Source organism: Notolabrus celidotus, chromosome 1, assembly GCF_009762535.1.
Source record: "Notolabrus celidotus isolate fNotCel1 chromosome 1, fNotCel1.pri, whole genome shotgun sequence".
NCBI classification, from domain to species: Eukaryota; Metazoa; Chordata; class Actinopteri; order Labriformes; family Labridae; genus Notolabrus; species Notolabrus celidotus.
In genome coordinates this window covers 7607904-7630649 of record NC_048272.1, presented here as the reverse complement: position 1 = coordinate 7630649, position 22746 = coordinate 7607904, and the positions used below count along the sequence as shown (strand labels likewise).

At 39.5% G+C, this 22746-nt stretch overlaps 1 protein-coding gene across 1 annotated transcript in view; it reads left to right on the top strand.

Moving 5' to 3' along the window:
• cacna1da (calcium channel, voltage-dependent, L type, alpha 1D subunit, a) overlaps positions 1-22746 on the top strand; it is an 80377-nt gene that overhangs the window by 22726 nt on the left and 34905 nt on the right. Inside the window, 9 exon segments of the mRNA XM_034703992.1 lie at positions 8403-8542; positions 12479-12651; positions 13354-13506; positions 14774-14970; positions 15291-15394; positions 17793-17962; positions 20605-20679; positions 22179-22266; positions 22500-22526. Coding sequence (XP_034559883.1) covers positions 8403-8542; positions 12479-12651; positions 13354-13506; positions 14774-14970; positions 15291-15394; positions 17793-17962; positions 20605-20679; positions 22179-22266; positions 22500-22526 — 1127 coding nt within the window.

Here is a 22746-nt window from a genome sequence, read left to right as displayed (position 1 = left end):
GAGAGATGTGGGAAGTGGTGTAGAGTCCACTGTATGTGTGCTCATATTATAGGCAGAATCTGATTTTCCAGTAGTAATCTGCTTTCAAACTGTCCCCGAGGTGATAACTGAACTCATGTGTCAGCTGCTGATGTCACACTGTGCTGCAGGTTACATACATTGATTGTGCATGGATTCTCTATGCTATAGTTATGTACAGTGTATGGATTTCACGGACATCTCTATTATTGCTTTGTGTTTGTTCTACATGTAAGCGCAGCGGTCACACAGATATCAAACATGCACGATGTCACTGTGACTCATGTGACTGTGGGCTCGCCATCACATGCTGGCTTTTCATACACTGACATGTAGTGACACTCAGGTGGTCACGCAATCAGCAGGAAAGCCAGCACATTATATTTATTAGAAGTGAATTTCAAAATGTACCAGACAGCCAATAGTTAGATGTTTAATCAGAAAAATATAATTGGATGTTAGTCTTTGGACCTAAAATGGATGAACTGTTTTAGTAATTTTCTAATAAAGACTAGCAAAATTCTCTGGTTGAATCAACTCTATTATTGATATTTCTAGATTTTCAAATATGTTCAAGTTTTGAAATACACCTCCTCATAAATCTGGGGTCATAACGTTGGGCTTTGGCAAACTGAAGAGGACATTTTTTATTATTATAATGATATTTTTATTTCTTACAGTCAAAGCAAATCAGTTGTGCTCAGTTATTGTTATTATTATTTTTACATTTTAAGCAAATAAAGGAAATAAAGACACAAAAAGTAATATAAATTATAATGGAATTGGAATTCACAGTTTGAAAATAAATAAGTCAAAAATCCCAAAATAATAGCAATAATAAGAATATTAAATAAAGAGGATAAGAGCAAAAAAAAAAATGTGTAATCTAACTTTTCAGTGAAAATGAAAGAGAAAGCAAACAACTATAACAACAATAAAATACAAAACAAAAGAAAAATGAGAAAAAGTGGCCTTTTTAAAAAAAAATTTAATCTGTCATAATAATCTTAATGTCATCCTCTATGACAGAAATTTGCCGAATTGAACATCTTCACTCAGAACAACAGATTAAATTGAATTAAATTGAACTAAACCCATCGGTACTCATCCGTAAGTGGAGTAATTTGAGACTATTGTGAAATGTCTGCGTTTTCCAATGCCTTAGTATCAAGCAATGTTATTAATCCCCTCGTTCCCATTATGACGGATCAATCATAGCTAATCTCCAATCCTATGTCCTGATTGGTTAAGGGGCGGCCCCTTCTACGTCCTCTGATTCGTTATGAGTCCAGCACATAGACTGTATAAATAATGGATGTAGTATCCGTGAAATCACCCATATGTTCCTAAGCGCTGTTTTGAAGCCAATCAACGGCGGTGGCAGCCATATTGGAAATGTGGAACTCAACCAGGCATAGTGTGGCGTAAAGAGGCAAAGTTTGAGCCTCCTAGCCAACAGCTATGTGTTCCTGTCTTGGAGTCAAGTCAGTCATGTCCTTATTTGGGCAAAAACTTGTAATCTTAATATCTTCTGAACCGCGTAATAAAAAAAATTCACCTCCACAGAGAAATTAGCTACCTAGAGCAAAGCCGTTTTTTGTACCAGGCTGTAAACATGTTTATTAATGCTGCAAAGATTGTCTTTTTTGAACTGGTGTGTTTGGGGCAACCGGTGTTTTTGCAGCCAGCCTCAAGCGGATTCTCGATGAATTGCAGTTTATTTTATTTATTAGTTTATTTGACAGGGGCCATGCAAAACAAAAACTGTCAAGCCAGAGTTAGCTATAAGCTAATTTTCATCTGTGGTCCCTGGGCAGGAAGATGTTAACAAATGTACAATACAAACGAAAAAAACATACTAGCATTTAAAACAATACATAGACTACTCAACACAGTCCATCACTAATAACAACACATTTAAAATTGCATTTCATTGTCTCTGATTTGATGCATTCAGATGATCACATGATTGTTTTTCCTTGAGCCATAATTTCAGTTTACTTTTAAAAACACTGAGGCTTGTACAGTCTCTAATGTGAGTCGGGATTGAGTTCCATTTTCCTGCTGCTCTGACTGAAAATGCAGACTGTCCAAATGCAGTCTTCCTACGTTTAGCTGAACAGTCTCCTCTTGCTGATGCCCTGGTCTCCCTAAGATTGTTCCTGCAGAGTAACACACATTGTTTAAGTGGTGGTGGGGCCTGAGCATTAATTAATTTATACATCAGACACATATCTACATAACAAAAAAAACTGTCAAGGGTCATTAAGTTATATTTCGTAATGATTTTACAGTGGTGGTACTTCCTTGGTTTTTTATCTAGAGTTTTCAGTGACTGTTTGTAGAGGGTGTATAATGGTTTTAGAGTGGTTGCTCCAGCCTGAGACCAGCTCGTGGCACAATAAGATAAATGAGAAAAAATCATTGAGTGCATGTATAGTAGTATATAACACTTCTGCATGGGCTTCATAGTTTGAGACTGAAGGTTGCCGCTTGGTCCGGTACTATCATGACTGCACATGACGATCTGTGTTGGGGGGCTAAGAAGAAATCTGGTTGGGAGGGATAGTGTTGACATTTGAAGTCCCTCTCTCTGAACAGATGTTTACTCTGTGACTACCAACAGCAGCGTTAAACATGTTAAAAAAAAAAACCCTGACTTGCTCTTTTTTTAAAATATGGACCAACATTTTAAAATATTATTTATAAAAAACAAAGAAATGTAATGTGTGGATTTTAGGCAAGGCAGAATCAAAGTTTATACTGTTTCGTGTTGTCTTTACGTTAAAGCTGCTGTGAGGAACTTTTGATTTATATCAATTTTGGCGCCCCATTGTGGACAAAGTGATACCCCTTATCTTTTGTTCTGCACATTCAAAAGTAGTGTTTTCAACAAAAACCTCACCCTGCTGTCTTTTAACAGCCAGATGTATCACTCAATGTGATTATTTGCCATGAAAACAGCCGAAAAAGGATGTTTCTAAAGTCAAATGTCAATCATGTGGTCTGACACCTACCCCCACTGAGTGGTTTAAGGCATTAAAAATGACAACAGCGAAGGTATCAGTGTTGTTGTTTATGGTTTTGTTTGCTTTTTGAAGGTCATAAAGAGGCATCAGTGTTGGTTTCAGTCTGTTTCTCAGCTGGTGAAAAAATCTTCATAGTGCCTTTAAGCTAGGCTAACAAACTCCAGATTCTATAGCTCTATTCGATAACACAGGCTACAGAAACTAGAGGAGTGTTTTATTCTAGTTGCTCCGAAAAAAGGTGACTAAGGTTATTTCACAAAATGTGCAAATAATATGTAAAATTTGGTGTTCTAAATGAGTTTTTCTGCTTGTTGTTACCGAGTGAGCCCACTGAAAGTGACCAGTTCTCACAGAGTCACGTCACACACCTCTACTGGTCTTGTATTTAGGATTCTTTTCAATCAAACCAGCACCCCACAATTTTTATTTTCTAAACATGATGGATTTTTGGGTTATTCGTTTCCAAATCAAGCGTCACAGAAAAAAAAGGTTTGTGGTTTAATCAGCAGATTGGTTCACATCTTCAAGCAACTTTATTGACTTTACTTAATGTTTTAGGGTGGGTTATAGAAATATTTCACTCCTTTTTAAATTGACAATTAAAAAAATAAAAGAAGCGCACTCCATGACTTCACATGTCACAGAGAAAACATTTGTTCAAAGCATCTTTGTAAACATGATGGAAACACATTACACAGTATAACTTGGCTTTTTAATAATATACACATTTTGTCACATCATATAAAATGTCACCAAGACGGAGACATCATCTTGTACGTCCTTCCTGCAAGTAAAATGGTACAGATGAGATTTTTTCTCATAAAACCAACACTTGATTCATCACTGTTTTAAAAGCTTATAAAATGAGCAGTTTTGATGTAATCTTTATGCTGCTGCCTTAATAACGATCCTCTGGACTTCTTTATAGTTGTAGTCACATAATTAAATGTTCATGTACATTGGAGTGAAAACATTTAGGAGCTGTGATTAGATTTGTGTTTCCGGTCTTTCAGGGGGAGTCTGCAATTTAAGATTGACTTTATTTAGATAATAAATGATACTGTACGAACAATGGCACTCTAATTGCAGCACAGGCTGTTTTATTGTCTTTTTATGACTCCCTTTCGTCAGTGTATTACTCTGCACTAAATTTAATTTGGTATCTTCTATGTGTAGTCTGGATGAGCCTCCTTTTCACTGTGCATAGGCTCATCTGAAATCTGTTTTTCTGCTGCTGTCCACATGCCTCCGTTATAAAGAGAGTTCATGTAGAGGAGTACATGGCTCAGTGAGTTAGCTCCCTTTGTCATATGGTGATCTGAACTCTGTGCGTGTGAGAAATGGACCCTTAGTTTATGATGAGCACCTAGCATGCATTTTAGGACATAAACATTTGTCTGTATGCATGAGTGCCTGATGTATCATGTGTTGTATATGCCTACTTAAGAGATATGCAGAAAGTGGCCATATGGGCTGCTTTTAATGTGCACATACTGTATGAGAGAAGGAGACATGCTATATTGAGGTTCTTTACAGCACAAATAAACTATGATGACTCAGAGATATATTTATGGTCATCCCCAAAGGCCTCTCTCTCTCTCTCTCTCTCTCTCTCTCTCTCTCTCTCTCTCTCTCTCTCTCTCTCTCTCTCTCTCTCTCTCTCTCTCTCTCGCTTCCTGCTCACAGTTTAACGTGCTGATTGAATAAATTGCTGATTAATTTAGAGGGAATGGTTATCATTTGCTATTACATTCAACATGCTTTTCCAAACCAGGAAGTGGCAATTTGCATAAATTTAATGTGACTTGGGAAGCTTAAAGCGTTCTGACACCACATGACATGCTGGTTTTACGGTCTCTTAACAATCCAATTACTTCTGGATAACACAGGTGGAAATATTATGTTAAATATCCTCATTTTGAATTTAATTTCCCTGAATCGTGCTTATACAAAGGTGTGCTAAATATACCTATTTCTATTTTAATGTGTTAACCAGCTAATTGAAGCTATGTTTATCCGTACATGTTCTGTATTGCAGTTTTCTTTCGCTCCTTTGGTCTGTTAACGCCTCTAAAACTGTTTACTGTCCCCTTTCTTCCACCGGATGAATCGCTCTGTTCTCCCTGCTCCCTGTGGCCCCAGCTTGCACTGTCATAGAAGCAGCAGCCGTGAGCTTAACTCAACCTTTTACTTCACTAACAAAGAGTCCCATGTCTCTTATTGTGGGCTAAGTGCTTCTCACAATCTGCAGTAAACTGCTGGGAAAACAAGCCCCCCGGCGCACAGTGCTTCTGTATTTATGGTGTCCAAAGAAACCACAGAGCAGCGAATAAAGACTCCCTCAGGCTGAAGAGGTTATTATGTATATGATGATATATATTGTGTGTGGCTTTAAGCAATTTTGTCTGTTTTAAAGGATCTGAAGGGTGCCCTATGTGGATAGTTAAAGGACTCTTATTAACTGACAGTAATCATAGCAGCTTGTGTGCAGAGTTAACATGATGTCAGTGAACAAGGCATCGCTCTGGTTTCATATCTCCAGGGAGGTCCCAGGACTGTCCCAAACAGCTGAGTCACCCTGTGATGTGTTGACCTCTAGCACCTAACACATCTCATGCACTAACACGCACACAGCACCTTCATCCAGCTGCGTTCCTCTGTTCTCCACATAGCTCCCGATCAACTTCAACCTAAAGGCTTCATATTCCCACGATCTGCTCGTCTTTGAAACGACCGGAAAAGAGCACAATCCTGCGTTACATCACTGGTTCTAATCTCTACGTACCCTCTAAAATCATATCAGTCAAAGTGTGTTTGTCCCTTTTTTAACCTCTCTTTGAGACATTCATGCATCAGTGAGTAAGAAATCTCGGACTGGTGGTTCAGCCCGTGTAGAGCTGAGACACCTTTTACTCAAATATCACTTTTATAGAGTAATTTACAAAAATGATAACAAAAGGCGTTTGGCTTTGATCCTCCACTGATCTCTCAGTGATGTGTTCAGATGCACAATGTGCAATCAGAGCTTAACGGTCCCTGATCGTTTTAGTCTGAATTTGAGATTTTCACACTGTCCTGGTTTTTATGGTTCTGTGAATATTTGCCCAGGCATTTTTTTGAGAGAGTGAGAACCAAATTAGATCAGACTGAGGTGATGGCACGGATATGTTTTCATCTGCATTGGTATATCTTTCTTTATAAGGCCATACTACAGGAGCTGCCGTCTTATTTGTGCTCCTTATTGATTCCTACAGTTGGCTGTCATCTTCGGTTACATGGACAAATTCTTTTTGTCATTCCTCTGACTCGCTCTGTCTTTGGTAAAAGTGCTTTTAATGTCTTGGTTCCCTCATCTTGGTTTGAGCTTCAAGGTCACCTGAAACTGGATTCTTTAATTAAATTGGAGGATTTTAAAACTAGGATAAAGGATCATCTGATCAGCTTGTGCACATGTTTTAGAGCTTAACACTGCTAATTTATAAATCAATGTAATGTTACTTGTCACTATATGTTTTGTCCTGTTCTATTTGTGAAACTTTTTATGCCGCTGTCTTGGCGAGGACTCCCTTGTAAAAGAGACTTTGTATCTCAATGGGACTATTTCTGGGAAAATAAAAGTAAAATGAAAAAACATTAAAAGAAATCTGCTCTGGAAAAACAGGGTTGTGTTATATTTAGAGAGACAGGGTTAACTTATTGCGTGGCAATACTTGAAAAAAAAAAGACATGTTATAGTCCAAATAACAGACTGTTAAATCATCAAGTATTCCAGTGCGGTGCAAACTTGAGCAGCTTCTTGTTGTGAAAATGTTCTCTCTGCAACATTATTTATTTACAAACAATACAACATTTGGGGGTTGTGAAATATTTCTTCTTTGCCTATGTTTGTGAAAAAGGCCACACAGCCTGGGGGCGGCAGTAGCTCAGTCCATAGGGACCCAACTTGGAAACCGAAGGGTTGCCAGTTCGCGTCCCAGTATGGACGAAGCTTGGCACGTGGACTGGTGGCTGGAGAGGCGCTGGTTCACTTGCCTGGGCACTGCCAAGGTGCCCTTGAGCAAGGCACTGAACCCCCAACTGCTTGGGGTGTGCTGGTTGATGGCAGCATCCTCACTCTGACATCTCTCCATGTGCATGTCCACTGCATGTGTGTGCATTGTATGTATATAAAACAAAAAACTGCGTGTAGCATGACCGAAAAATAACACCAGTGAAAAAATTTAATTTCCCCCTGGGGATTAATAAAGTACGGTCTTCTTCTTCTTCTAAACCATGGATGGTACACAGAGTATCAGTTCAGATTACGTAGGCAACAACATTATCCTTGTTAACTCGCATTCATTTCATTCATTTTAATACAAGGAAAAAAGATGTAAATGTAATTTTTCCAATGGTATTTTTTTGTTATTTTGGAATTTCCATTGGATGTGACAGCTGGAGAGAGAAAGGAAATATAGGGAGTATAGAGATTGGGAGTGATTTGCAGCAAAGGGTGGTGTCTGAGAGTCGAACACACAACAGCTGATACAGAAACTGGAGCTTCTGTACAGGGACACACACATTACTCACTGGACTAAACAGGCTCTTTGATATTTCTTAACTATAGGGTAGCTATTCAGATATAATGAGGTTTAGTGCAATAGCAGATAATTTGATGAAAGAACTTCCATTCTGAGATAACTTGTAATGTTTGTAACTGTATCTGTATAGTTAAAACATCTGTGGTTTAAAAAAAATTAAGGCCTGTGTCCTGTAACGGCTTTTTTGTGCTAGTAGCACACACAGTTCAGCGTTTCCAGCACCGAGCGTCCTACAAATGCCCATGGCGTTAGCTGAATCTTTAAGGAGAAGAAACAAACCACACTTCTTTTTTTCAAGTTACAATTTCCAGGTTGAGAACAGCTGCTAATTCTACAACCTGATTCCTATTTTGTCTTTGTAGAATACCATTAAATAAAACACATGTAAAGTATACAAAACATTTCAATACAGCCTAATGTTTTTTTTAGGTGAGAAGCAGTCTGAAATTGAGGGCGATGCACTGCCATCATTAAAAACGGTCTTAGTGGACACAGGCCCTTAAGCTGTACATGTGCTAAAGTCTGGAGTATAACCCAGTAAGATACTGAACTAACTTCCTCTTCTGCCTCCTGTGTTTTAATGAGAGCTTCTCTGTCTCCTCTCCACTACTGCAGTGCTGGATTAAATATCACATCAGATTCATTTTTGCCATATTTAACCCTTGTGTATCTTTTTCTGTGCCTGTGTTTGTTCTCCAACAAAAATACTGTATAATGTACGTCACAAGTTCCTAATTTAAATTCATGCTTCTCTTTTTTCTCTACCTGTCTGCAGGAAACAGTTGAGTATGCCTTCCTCATCATTTTCACAATCGAGACCTTTCTGAAGATCATTGCTTATGGTTTGGTGATGCACCAGAACGCATACGTGCGCAACGGTTGGAACATGCTGGATTTCGTCATTGTCGTCATTGGGTGAGTGCTCGGGTCCATTTACTTTTAATTGGTTTATTTTACTGATACAGAAAGTATTAGATCAAACTAATTACAGTAATACCAGCTGATCCCAGCATGCCGAGAGGTTTTGTCATTGTACTCTGTGCTTTGGATTCTCACTTTGACGTCAGTGTAACAGTTTACAGTGTTTCTGTGAGAATCAGTCAGAGTAAAAGTTAAAGTTGCTTAAGCCTCTGCTCTGAGCGACCAAGTGCTAATAGAGACCCTCATACACCCACAGTATATGACCCAGAAAAGACAGAGAGAATAAATCAGAGCTTTACCACCGCTGGAATGAGTCACCATCTCTCCATACTTCATCTCTTCTCCAACACTCCCTCCCATATTTTTCTTCCTCTTCTCTCACTGACTTGTCTTTCGCTCACTCTCTTTCATCTGGCTCTGCAGCTTTCTTCTAATTCCCCCCCTTTCCCTTTTGATTTCTCTCAAATCGTACACTTCCTGCTTCACCTCCTCCTCCCCACCTCTCTCTGCCCCTTTTCCTGTCTCCTGCACGCTCTCCTCTTGTTATCTTCATCCTTATCACAGCTTCTCTTTTTTTCTCTCTCTCCTCTACTGTTCTTCCTCTCCCCCGTCTTTCTCTCCTCTCATACATACAGTCCAGTGGGTAGCTGGGTCAGATTTGTGTGTTTGCAGCATGCAGGCTTGTTCTGCCATGCAGTCAACTGCAAAGGCTGTTCCTGCTCTAAAGAGCTACTGTTGCTGCCCAAACAGCTAAAGGATATCGCGTCAGAGGTCAAGGTTCAGTCCACTCAACAACAGAGCTATATTTATATATTTATATTTTGAGATGATCACAGGCACTTCAAAGATTGAATAAAGGTTAGAGAAAGATCATAGGTGAATGACGATTTAGCTGTGCTTTATAGATGGATTAATATTTTCTTTTTTAGTCTTAATAATAAATATCTTATTCTTAAAAGAAATAGTGTTAAAGCAAAACTCTTTTCTTATATTTGGAGAGAATGAGAACAAAAAAAAGCGTGGATGTTTTTCTTAAATGGATATAGAGGATCATTGTGTGATTGTGCGAAATTAGATTTGAAAAAAGGAATCAGTCATGTTATTTAAATGAAAAAGTAGTGAGGGAGATCAAAATGTTTAAGTTTAAAGATAAGCTTTTTATTATTTTTATGATCATTCAAATGAGTTATAGCTCTTAAATAGACACAATGTGTTATTTGAATGCATTAATATTATGTACTGCACTAACTGCACTATTATGTGTTAAGATTTTAACAATGAATTAAAATTGATTAAATGACCATTTGTATTCAAAAGTGTAAATAGAATCAAAATGACTAAGTTTAAACCCCAGTCTGCACATTTTAGCATCTTTCAGGTCACTTTTTTGGTTTAAGGCTCACATATTGAGTTCACTTTTACCACCCTGCTAAATGCAGTTTTTTGTGCTGCATTAAGAAGCTAATAGGCAATACACTCCCTTTAGCAGTTTTTAAAGATCAAAACAGAGTCATAAACATTTAAGATGTTGTCTTTTCACCATTTTTAAGTAAATATAGAATTTGGAAACCATGACATACTTTTTTTAATCAACATTTTACGCAGTGTTCAAACTTTTGGGAACTGGGGTTTTAGGTTAGCATGATGTTCAATCTTCTTAAACACAGTGGTGTTTTACAGATAGATCACATAAACATTGAGGGTCACATTGATGTTAACCAGCTCAACTGGTAAAGAATTGACATGTCATTCCAGAGAAAGCTGTATTCCTCAGGTAGATTCAGTGAAGAAGGGTCAATGTGTGAAGTATGGTTTCCTTTGGAACATGGCTGGGTGAGTAATGAAACCCCAGTGGCAGGCGGTCAGCCTTACAGCTGTGACTCAGTCTAACATAAGTCTGAGCAGACGGCGCTTATAGGCCCTCAGAGCTCCCTGCAGCCACTATTGGCAGCTTCATTCTCTGCTTTGAGTCCACAGCTCTGATGTGATGTGCGGGGAAGGTTTCGCCTCTTGGCTAGGTGAAGAATGTCTAAGTGACTGTGATGAAGGCTCCTCTGTCCTCATGTTGAGAGATTTGGTCACTGCTGCTTTCACTTTTTCTCTACAGTAGGCAACACCTCTGGTGCTACTTTTATTTCACAAGCAGATGCTGCTGGATGCATCCTCAGCATCGCCCCTGACTTTTTACTGATAAGAAATAAGCAATCGTTACTTTGTCAGGGCCTACAAGATAATATGCCATCTATTTTATTAAAGATGCAATGTATTAAATATATTCATGACTCTTTGTGTGTTGTGTCCTGTTTCTGTTAGCGGGTGCAGTAAGTGGCTCTAAAGCAAACTCATGATACACAATGCATTAAAGTTTCTCATAGAAATCACACTTTATGATCAGAAACAATAAAGACCATTGCTCCTATCTAGAAAAGATTTCTAGGTTGATAAATATACATATAAAAAAAAATGTTTCTCTATTTAATGGAAATATTAAATCTAAAAGGGCATTTGAATCCACCAAAGCCAACAGTGCAGCCTCCATTAATACGCATTTCTGAATGTACAGCCAATATGTGTGGATTTATTCCCAAAATGAAAGAATTATGTCAAATGTCCAAAAAGTTGCAATAATTCACAAATTATTACTTATTTCTAAGTAACTTGAACAACGTTTTTAATTCAGACTAACAGACTAGTCTAGAGATTAAAAAAAAAAGACTTGAAAACAATCAAAATTGAGCACAATAATTTATTTAACGCAACTAAGTACTATGTCAAATTGATTTGCCGGGGCTAACGTCAGCAAAGCTACCACCAGCCTTCGGTGCTCCCTGTAGGTTAATGTCAACATGCCTATGCTGGTCATACATTGCTCCTGTTGAGTGTTTTTACACCACATTATACAGACACAGCCTGCATAAAACTAAAGGCAAAGTACAAAATACATTTAAACACCACCAAACTGTGTCACGCTACGAGAGGCCATCAGTCGTATGTGCTTGTTTACATCTGATCCACATTTAGTGTATATTCATGAATCAGAACAGATAAGGTCTGAAACTGAATTGATCTCTTTATCAACCTGTTTTAAAACTGAGTTGCAACTTTCAGGAATGTCAGGCCAGTAGTTTTCATAAAGCTTGAAACTGAAACTATAACCCTTTCCAACCATGCACTCCTGAAAAATTCTTGAAATTTTCAAGACAGTCTGCCTTTAAAATGTCCCAAAGTTGCTTATTCACAGATGTCCCTCCTGCAAGAAGTTTTCATACAGGAGGGTAGAAATGGTCTCAAGAGGCAGGACATGACTTATAAAAGGACCCTGCAGTGGTCGATGTACTTTTAGGAAGATATCAAAGATGGCAGGCATAGCAGTGACTACAATAATGATTACAGTTGTTTGCCTCGATGTCAATGCTTCATGTAATTGAGCACCTTCACAGCATAGACTAGCAGAAAAGAGTAAGATGCAGTTTCTTTATGTGAAAGAAGATTGTGCATCAGCTGCATGTTACAAACACCATCATCCCCAGCAACTTGTACCTGGTGAATGTTTCACTTGTACCTGCAATGTTTGCTCATCTGCTCACTCTCAGTTCTTGTGGAAATTTTATTTTGTTGCTGGCGGGAAAAAATCTGGTTAAAGTCGGGCTGAAAATGAGGTTGTTTGTGTACACATATACATGCAGCTAATTAATTAGGGGTTAAGTGCCTTGAAAATTAACTAAATAGTTGATTTTGGACTTAGTTGTCATTGAAATTTCTTTTGACTGACTAATCAACCAATCAACAAAACATTTCAGCGACTGAGACTATTAAAATCGCCTTGAATGTCTGTTTCACAATATATCAGATACAAGTACATTGCAGGGTGTTGTACTAAGTCCCTTTGACAGACTATCAGACTGAGGTTCTCTGTTTGTGTTCTAACAGACTCTTCAGTGTTGTCTTGGAGCTTTTGACCAAAGAAGAGAAAGTAGAGCTAGAGGGAGAAGATATCCATCTGTCGATGCACGGCCATGGAGGGAAAGCAGGTGGATTTGATGTTAAAGCCCTAAGAGCCTTCCGTGTGCTGCGACCCCTGCGGCTGGTCTCAGGAGTACCCAGTAAGTGCTGAAACTTCATATACAAACACGCAGTCAACTCAATACTATACAAATATTTAAGCTGGTACAGCACTTTCTAGATATTTTAGAGTTTATTCAGTCATATTGGACTCTGTAAATTGCAGCTTGAAGAGCTACACATAAGGGAGCCAGATTGTCTCTGTACCATCCCCCAGGACTGTTTTTCAAAAAACATCTGTCAACAGCAACATTAGCACCCTAGAGACATGAGCCCTGGATGTAATGAAAATATGCAACAAAAACAAGCTCAGCGTAAACACATTGGCACATTTGTGAACTATTTTGTTTTACATGGCTTGAAATGTATACTGGAATCACTGTTTTCTGGTGGTTGTTTTTTTGCTACTGCGTAATTACCCCACACTGCACACATACTGTAACATCTGTTGTTTATTAGGTTAAAAGGTTACTAATTACATCATCAACCTTTTGCAGTGTGAATCATCATGACTTGACAGGAAGTGTCTATATTAACCATGTATTACTCCACTGCATTTTTAGCTGCTCTAAGACATTTAATTTACACATCAGGGTCTAGCAGGATTAATTGATAACTGTGAAGTTACATTTTTCCAAAGGTGCAGAGATAGAGACTGTAAGCAACTGATATATGTAGCTGAGTTTTTTCTATGCACTTTTAACGAGTACATGTAACTAAGCTGATTTTTCTTCCTTGCCCAGGTTTACAGGTGGTGTTGAACTCCATCATTAAAGCCATGGTCCCTCTTCTCCACATTGCCCTCCTGGTCTTGTTTGTCATAATCATCTATGCTATTATCGGCCTGGAGCTTTTCATCGGTAAAATGCATGCAACCTGCTATCTTCCTGGCTCAGGTACGTCCTCTTCGTTATCTTCTTTATATAAAAAGTTAAGCTGACTTTCTGTTCTGTTCAATTAAACACAGGATTATGAAGCTCTGATATTTCATCTAAATTACTCAGCTTTAAGGGTAAGGGTGTCTAATGTTTTACCAGACAAAATGTGTGTCAGATTTATTTTAGTTTTAAATATTTTACACAAATTGTACTGTAATCATTCACATTGAAATAAGATTTAAATGGTGACCGTGTATTTCCTGACATACTCTCGACATTTATTGGCACTATTGTCTATGTGGGGATTTAAATTCAACTCTCTAACATGGCAAGTTTATCAGTCAGTGGTCACAATCTTGAATCACCTTTAATGAATTTAACAGTATGAGTTCAATCTTAACCTTGATGCTACAGTTGGCAGGATTATTCCACAAGAATTTAAGTTACAATAACAAATGCTGATCATCGCATGTTACTACTAAAATGTTCCCCTAAAGAGATGTGTGACTGATCTCTGTCTGAGTGCCCGTCCCTTTGAACAACAGAACCAATCAGGGTTAGCTTGCACTAGCCAATCACAGTGACTGTGTACAAACTATCATCTTGCCTCTACATGACTTGTGTCGGCACCTCTGTTCAACAGACTGTTGAAGTTATTCAGAACATTTGAAGGATCAATCCCTCCGTTCAGCCATTAAAAAGAGCTACAACCAAACAACTAAGTCTTCAAGTCTAAGCTAATTTCACTCCGACTGGCTTAAAACAAAATGCTAAAAAGTTAAAACATTGCATCCCCCCATCCCAAAACCCCACTTTGTGCAGTCCACACTGCCAACACCTAGTTGAATAGGAGGCGTTCAAGTGCGCATGTTCATGGGAGCATCATCCTCAACCAGGAAGTGGACATCAAAGAGAACAATGATAAGAAAGCAAATTAATCAAACAAATATTTGAAGGATAACTTGCTAAATGAAGAACTTTTATGTGTCAACTTAAGAGGGTTGTTGTTTGAAATCACTAAATTACAAACAAATATTTGACTAAATAACCAATGAAGGAGTTTTCACATGACTTTTCAAGGAAGGAGTGCTGTAAGTGTAAGCTAACATGTTCCTCTGTATACAGTAGCTAAGCTTGCTGAATGCAGACTGTGCAATAAAAAGCTGTTTTTATGAGCTGATTGTTTGAATGATTTCTGTACGATTAAAGAGTGTTCATGATTGAAATTAATTCTTAGTTTAGAAATAACATGACACATTCTGATGCTTTCTTCCTCTCTCTGTAGATGGGCTTGCAGAGGAGGAGCCAGCTCCATGTGCGATCTCAGGGCACGGGCGCCAATGCCCCATCAACGGCAGTGAGTGCAGGGAAGGCTGGCAAGGTCCCAACGGTGGCATCACCAACTTTGACAACTTCCTCTTTGCCATGCTGACGGTGTTTCAGTGCATCACCATGGAGGGCTGGACTGACGTGCTGTACTGGGTGAGACTCTCGCTCTGCCCTCCCTCTTCTGTATCTTGTGACTGTCACTCGCCTGCAGCTGAAGTGCCTCCTCAGATCAGACATGAAGCTGCTGATTACGTCTTAAGGCAGCTATTCCTCCTCTGATATGATTGCTTTACTTAAGAATGGACACTTCTATTCTTTCTATGAGATTTCTTCATCTGAAGAAAACAAACTTTTGTCTAACCTTTGTTCTGCTCTTCCTTCCTGACAGTTTCTACCTCTAACAGTCTATCTCACTGTTCTCTGTCTCTCCTCTTCCTCTCGTCCTTCCTCTGTGGTAACGCTTGTTCCTCCAGATGAACGACGCTATGGGCTTTGAGCTTCCATGGGTGTACTTTGTCAGTCTTGTGATCTTCGGCTCCTTTTTCGTGCTTAACCTGGTTTTGGGTGTGTTGAGCGGGTAAGCACCTTCCTCTCTTTGCTGACAGAGACCCTCTGCTTGGTTTCAGGCCAGAGGTTCTCTGTTCTTCTTGTTTGTGTCTCTGTCTAACAACCGGCTCTTATCGGCTCCTGTAGGTCAATGATGCCATCGGATGGGAAACACCTTGGATTTATTTTGTTAGCCTGATTATACTGGGTTCTTTTTTCGTGTTGAACCTTGTGTTAGGTGTACTAAGTGGGTAAGAGGCAACTTGTGCAGTGGTTTTGGTGTGCAGTGTTAAAGCATGTTTGCAGTGTTTTTTGACCATTTTTGGGAATTAGCCCATAAATGAGCCTGTGAGTATATTCAATAATGCAGATCTTTGGGATGTAAGCTGCTCTGATGGAAAAATCCCAAATCTAAAAAAGGGGTAAAAAAAAAAAAAAAAAAGAGAGAGATTCGGTTCAATTCTGTTTCCTTCCTTTTTTTTTTTTTAGGACCAAAGTTTTATTATTTATCCTATTTTTACAACATCACAACACACAACACAATAGTCCCTCCAATTCCAAGGTTGGTAACACCTCCATGGCAACAGATTCTTATTGGCTGGACAAATTAACCTGAAACTGAATTTTCATTTCAACTCAACTCAACTCAACTTTATTTATAAAGCACTTTAAAAACGTCCACAGCCGAAACAGAGTGCTGTACATAAATAGACAAACAACGCAGGCATAAAACAATTAAAATAGAGGATAATAAAACAATAAAAACAATAAAAACAATAGGACAATAAAAACAATAAATAAAAACAAACCATAAAACACTAAAACAGGAGCAGAGTCTCATGCGGGGTTGAAAGCCAAGGAATAAAAATGGGTTTTTAGATGAGTTTTAAAAATGGACAGTGAGGAGGCTTGTCTAATTTCAGTGTGAAGTTATTATTAAGATTAAACATTAGCTTGCTTTTTTGTTAATTGTAACAACTCACATTAAAGGGAAAATGAGAGAGGGAAAGGGTGAACAGGACTCCTGCAGAAATCTTTATATGAACATTTTGTTCATTATTCAGCTCTTCTCCTCCTTCTTGAAGCTTTTCAGTCTTCACACCTTTAAACAAACAAAAATTAAGCAAATGATACGACTTTTAACATTGTTGGTCTCACACACTGACTATGGTTTGGATTTACTTCGTATCAATCGGCAACTTAGAGGTGCTCTCATCTGCTCCACTTCCAGTGCCTGGATTGCAGGACAGGATCTTACTCCACTTTTCCCTACCAGAGATGGTTTGTGCCCAGTAGCTTCCCAGGCTGCGGTCATCCTGGTGGCACTTTTGCCCGTGAGAATTAATCATTACTGTTATTGTGTTTCAACCAATCAGAATCAAGTATTTGAAACAGCGGTGTAATCCTCATGTAACTCGATTGGCTTATTTGAGTCAGGGCCTCTTTGTAGACGCATATTTCTTCCCAGACATTCTCTCTACTGATGCCTGCCGGCGTCAAGCTATTACGCCCTTTTCACGACAACTGCAAAGTGAGCGTTTCCTCCTCCACCCCTCGTCAACCCTCCCAGCTGCTCACTCCTGAGAGAGAAATTAATCTTATTCCTCGCCCTTCACTCCCTCTGCGCTCCTAAGCTCCCTCAAACCCCACTTTGCTTTCCCAGCTCTGTGGAGTGGGGGTGGGGAGTTACAGTAGAATGAACTGTGGATGGTTGACCGGAAGTTTTGTTTGTTTTTGTTTTTTTATGCCATCAAGGTTAACATTATTATGAGGCCTGTCTGCTGCTTGATTGGCATAATTCATCACTGGAAATCAACTTGCTGAATGCTAAATGACCTTTATGAACCACTTCTTCTTTGACTTTCTCATCACCACAGCGTAAATACAATTTCCCCCTGTGCACTGAGTACTTCTACATCGAGTCCTCTGAATCCCTTGTGATATCTAGCATGGTTTATTCATATAGTCTATGAATTTAGACACAGTGTCTCCTGAAACCTCCTATCTACCTGAATACCCTCTTCTGTATGATGAAGATGCTGAAAGAGAAGCTACTGTACTGATGGGTTCTAATTATAGGGCTGTTGTCTTTGTCTTTCAAAGGTGTACATCTCCCTCCAGTGGCTACGGTTCACTAAAACACACAAGGCATTAAAGGGTGTGATTGAAGTGTGTGAATATGTTATCATAGCAACTTGGGAATAAACAGGATATTGATATGAAGGGTATCTTTGGTTAATGTTGTGAAAAGTGTCCATGTGTTAGAATGTTAAGTCGGGAAGACTTTTCAGTTTTATTTTGTGTGGATTTATTTTTCTTGTTTGTTGTGAAAGTGAATTTATGATAGTGTTTGTATTCTGTAATTCATGCACTCCTGTGTGTTTGCGTGTGTTTGCGTGTTCCGTCCACCTGTGCCTCTGCAAACCCAGAGAGTTCTCCAAGGAGAGAGAGAAGGCCAAAGCTCGCGGAGACTTCCAGAAGCTGCGTGAGAAGCAGCAGCTGGAGGAGGATCTGAAGGGTTACTTGGACTGGATCACTCAGGCCGAGGACATCGACCCCGACAACGAGGACGAGGCCGATGAGGAGAGCAAACGCAACCGTAAGCACCGTCTCCCGCTCCCTCTGTCATGCAGGGTAACACCGCACTGGCATCGCAGACCACACTTTAGTGCAGCAAGCTGATAGAATCTGTTCCTACCACATGGAGAGAAATATCCAGCAGTGTGTGTTATTGTTGGCTTGAGAGGGTTGTGATTTCTGCTGCTATAATTAGGTCTGTGTTTATATAATCAGGGAATGCAAGGGTTTGTACTCTCTAAATCTATAATGTGTCATAGTCAGAGTTTTTTTTTAGGAAAACACAGTAGATTACCTAAAGATAATTGCTCTCTGGAGGGGAAATATTTATCCACTGTTCACTTTCAAAACACAGCAGATGCTTTTGCTTTCATTCCTGTGCAATTTCTGGTGTAGAGTGCTCTGTTTGTAATATTGCCTGAATATGTGGTCAATAATTGTGAGATATATTTAGCTCAGATACAGAAAAAACAAATAGTCTGTCATATACAAAATCACACCCAAGGAGAGAGTGTCAACTTTCTCTACCAGCAATATCATCAGTCGTCCATAACACAGCTTATGGCGACTCCTGCCTGATTTGGCTCTTTGTAAAGTACACTGGGAGTTATAGTAAATCCCTGTATGCAGCAGAAGTAAAATTAGGCAGAAAGCTTAACAGTGGAATTTTCCTTTAATGATGCAAAAGTAGTCAATAAGACTTTCTTGAAACATAAAATCACAAAGACACAGACCTATACAGACAAAGAGGCATGATTTGACCAAACGTTTCAGGTTTTTCACATAAAAAAATGACAGGCTTTGTTTTAACAGTCTAAAGCGCATGGCACAAAGTGAATTAGGGCGTGTCCTGCCACATTTTGCTCCTGAATACTGCTTTATTACATGACAGATTTCACTTTTTCAACTGAACTAGAGCAAACTTAGATCGGCACATTTAACATTTCTCAATTATCTATGCACCTGAACAGGAAGAAAAACACGCACAGGTCACAGTATGAGCTCTGTTGATGCATGGGTTGATGTCAGATCCACTGGAACAAGCTAACTGCACAGCAGGACAAGTGTTTTTCCAAATCAGGAGAGATGCTGTGTATATTTACGCACAAGGCACAGCAGTGTGACTTTATTATAGACAGGATGTAATGATAACTCACCCTTTAGTTGTGTGAGTGTTTGTCTGTCTGTTTCTGCGCTTATTAGAGAAAGTGTGGCTATGGAGAGCCTGGTGTTTGATCTCGGACTCAACTTTCTGGCCCGTGCAGGGCTGAGGTGAAGCAGGTGTGTAAGGAGATAGCGATGAGCATGTCCTCATCTTCTGGCATTACAAGCCCTGTACCTAAAGCAGTATCATGATATAAGTAGACGAGGGGAACAAAGGTTTGCAGTCATTAAGCTCTCTGTCCAATTAAGAAAGTCAGTTTGAATATATCAGCAAATCCACTGATTGAAACACTGATATTTCCTTATGAGTTGGCGCACTGAAGCGTGCCCCTCAGTGTGTAACAAGCAGAGGAATGCATTGTGAACTCACCTATGCATGCAAATGTTTTCTGTCTTAATGATGTGCCCTCTAGAAAGCACGAGGGTACTGAGCCATAGGCTTTGGACCAGGTTTTGTTGGTCTATACAACAGTGGCTCTTTGCATCCCCAAGATAGCAACATGCCACCTGTGCGGCTGACCACATCTCATTTTAGGACCAACACACCTGTAGGCACTAACATGGGCGCAGGTTTGTTTGTTATTTACACAACCTCATCACTGGATGTGAAAATGTATCCTGTGCCAGGTGAAAAATTGTAGTGACACTTGCTCCATGCCACAGTGCTTTGTGCCAGGTTGAAGATAGGGCAGCTGAGGTGTTTATAACCAGAGCTCCACTGACTGCTTTTATCTTCGTGCCCAATGTATGTCACTGATAAAAGTGAAGCACGCTGCGGTTACCACTGGAGTTTATCTGGGAAGGGAAAAGGGGAAAAAAAATTATATTACTGGAGCAGTAGAAAAACTCTTAATCCAAATCCTCTTTATATAAGCAGCACACACGATGCAGAACAGAGAAACTGCCACTGATTCACTTTATAGTTTGAGCGTAAGGTCTTGAATGTTTACCCTCTGTTTGCTCCCTTCATTTTAATGTAATCTGTCCATTTACTGTTACCTCTCCCACTTGTTTTTTCCTTAAATATACATACATGTTATCTCCCTAACCCTGATCCTTACAGCATACCTTAACTATAAAGTCTGAAGCTGTAGAGGTTCTGTGTTCTGAGCAGGCAGGTCCATGCTGCTTTCCTCCAACATCCATCCTGGCTTTTGGTGTCTGTCGATGATACACGAGCCCCTACTAACATGTTGGTATGCACATGCTTTATTTTGCAGTGTAACATGTTAGTATAGGGCCTGGTCACCTGCAGGTTCTTCCAGTGACTAACAGCTCTCCATGTTGTTCTTCTGCCCTCCTCAGTGTCTGCAGCCTGTGGCTCCTGCTGCTCTTGTCATTGTTGGATATTGATATTTTGAATACTGTTGTTGTCCTGTGGTGCTTGTCTGCTCTGACCCATTTTGATAGCTGCCCATTCTCGCCCTCCCCCTCCCCCGTGTCCCCTCTGCCGTGCCGTTGTGTCTGAATGCATGGACTTGCATGCATTACACATGAAAGGGGTGACTCTGGCTGACCTTACTGAGAAGAAGAAAGGAAGGTTTGGGTGGTTCAGCCAGTCGTCCGACACTCATGGTAAATCCTGTGCTTTCCCTCCACTGTTCTCTAGCTTTTGTGTGTGTGAATGTGTGTACGTGTGTTTGATTGTTTGTGTGTGTATTTGTGTGTGTGTGTGTGACTGCATCTGTGTTTGATGCTAATCCAAACTAAATATATGTCAGCATTTTATCAAAAATCAGATCAAACTTCCCTCTTCCTTGCTTTTTTTAAACAAAAATAAGAATGTAAATAATTGAGCTTTTTCCAATCATTGTAACGAACATTATTAGAAACAGGCCGTGTGACAGGATATGATTTAACACAATATAATCAGCAACTTCATACACAGAACATTTAGTACATATAATATCATGGATACGAGAGATAACCCAAAAACAAAATGCAAGTGTCAGCTGTTTCTAAGAGCACCACCCTCTCCCAAGAATCAATACAGAATCAATATTCTCTACTTCATCAATACCTAATTTCTTTGTTGAATATTCCTTGACTTCATTTTTCTGTAAAACAGAATTAACCCAAAAATTAAGAATCATTGGCCTTTAAATTCTTTGGAGCATCCTAAATGATTTCTGAGTGATTATGTATGTGTGTGTGTGTGTGTGAGTTGATGTGTTCAGCCTTATGTAATACCTCATCACTCTGTGCTTTACTATTGTGTTTAACCTGTTGTGTCAGAGCATCACAGCCTTTTTTTTTTTCAGTTTTATCCTTTTTCCTCCTCTTTTTTTTCTGCCGGTTCTAAAAATATAAATCCTTTACCCAACCTTATATGGAATAGAAATACAGCCGCATTTGATAGCAGACATGCCCTGTTTCCTTTCCATGTCCCATTTCAAAAGCAGTGGCTCAGTGTGAATATAGGAAACAGGGCTAAACCCAGATCACTACTCTAGCAGTCAGCACTATTTTCAGAGCTAAGAGCTGTCCGACCAATCAGGAATCAAAGCCAACACGTCTACATAAGCTAAGCTAAGCAGCACACAGCGCGCTGCCTCATACGAGCTAAAGCAGTGAGACTTTTCACACAGTTAATCATCATGTGTCTGCAAACGCAGTCTCTGCAGAGCTCTGAGTGTAGCATTTCAGAGACAGCTTTCAGAGCCCTGTTCCCCTCTTCCCTCTGCTCCTCATTGTCTGCATCAGTCAGCCCTCGTGGAGCAGCTGTCCACTCGCCTGTCCCATGTCAGCTCCCTTTCAGCACTCGGTAAATGATACTAATGATGACAGTGATGCACAGCCACAGCGCTTAGCTCTTTTCCAATGAGGTTGCAAGTTTTTTAGCTGCAGCTTGGCTTTGAAGATGAGGAACACAAGGATTTTCTATTTTTAAAATTCACCATCCAATAATTGGGATGCAGATAGATCAGATACATTGTTAGTGTCTAATTATTTTTATCTGTGCTTGTCTGTGAAGTATGTTCTTTTAGTGCTCCCACTGGGATGCACTGCACCGTGCTCCATGTGAAGGAGCTCCTGACATGTGATTGTTTTCTGCTTGGTTTATGCTGCTGCAGCGAGCGTTCCAGCCAGTGAAACAGAATCTGTGAACACCGAGAATCAAACCGAGGGGGATGAAAAAACACCATGCTGCGGACCTCTGTGGTGAGTACATTGAAATGAACTCTTCATTTAAAAGTGACAACTGTTTGGGATAGATGAATGGTGAAAATGTTGAAGCAAAACAAATCTCACACTCATTTATTTTGTCCACCTACAGTATAATGCCTCCGAGTTTCACAGCCAAACTGTTGTTATTGTTGTTATCTAATCAAAGCCCCTAGCAAACCTCTGCCACAACCGGTGCTTTTAACCTTTCATTTGTATTTCTCTTTCAGTCAAAAAATTTCCAAGTCAAAGTTCAGGTGAGAATTTTTGTGGCTCTTTGTTTCTGCATGGTTCATAAAGTGTCATGCTCATACTGCAGGCTCTGTGTCTGCATTACATTATACAGATTTTTATTTGTAAGTGCTTGGCTTTCATTTTACTGTATTTTAATGAGACTTTACCAGGGATGATAAATCAAAAGCTTTTATTAAGTCAGCATGTACCACAAGGTGTTTTTAAAAAAAAAGCCTAACACAG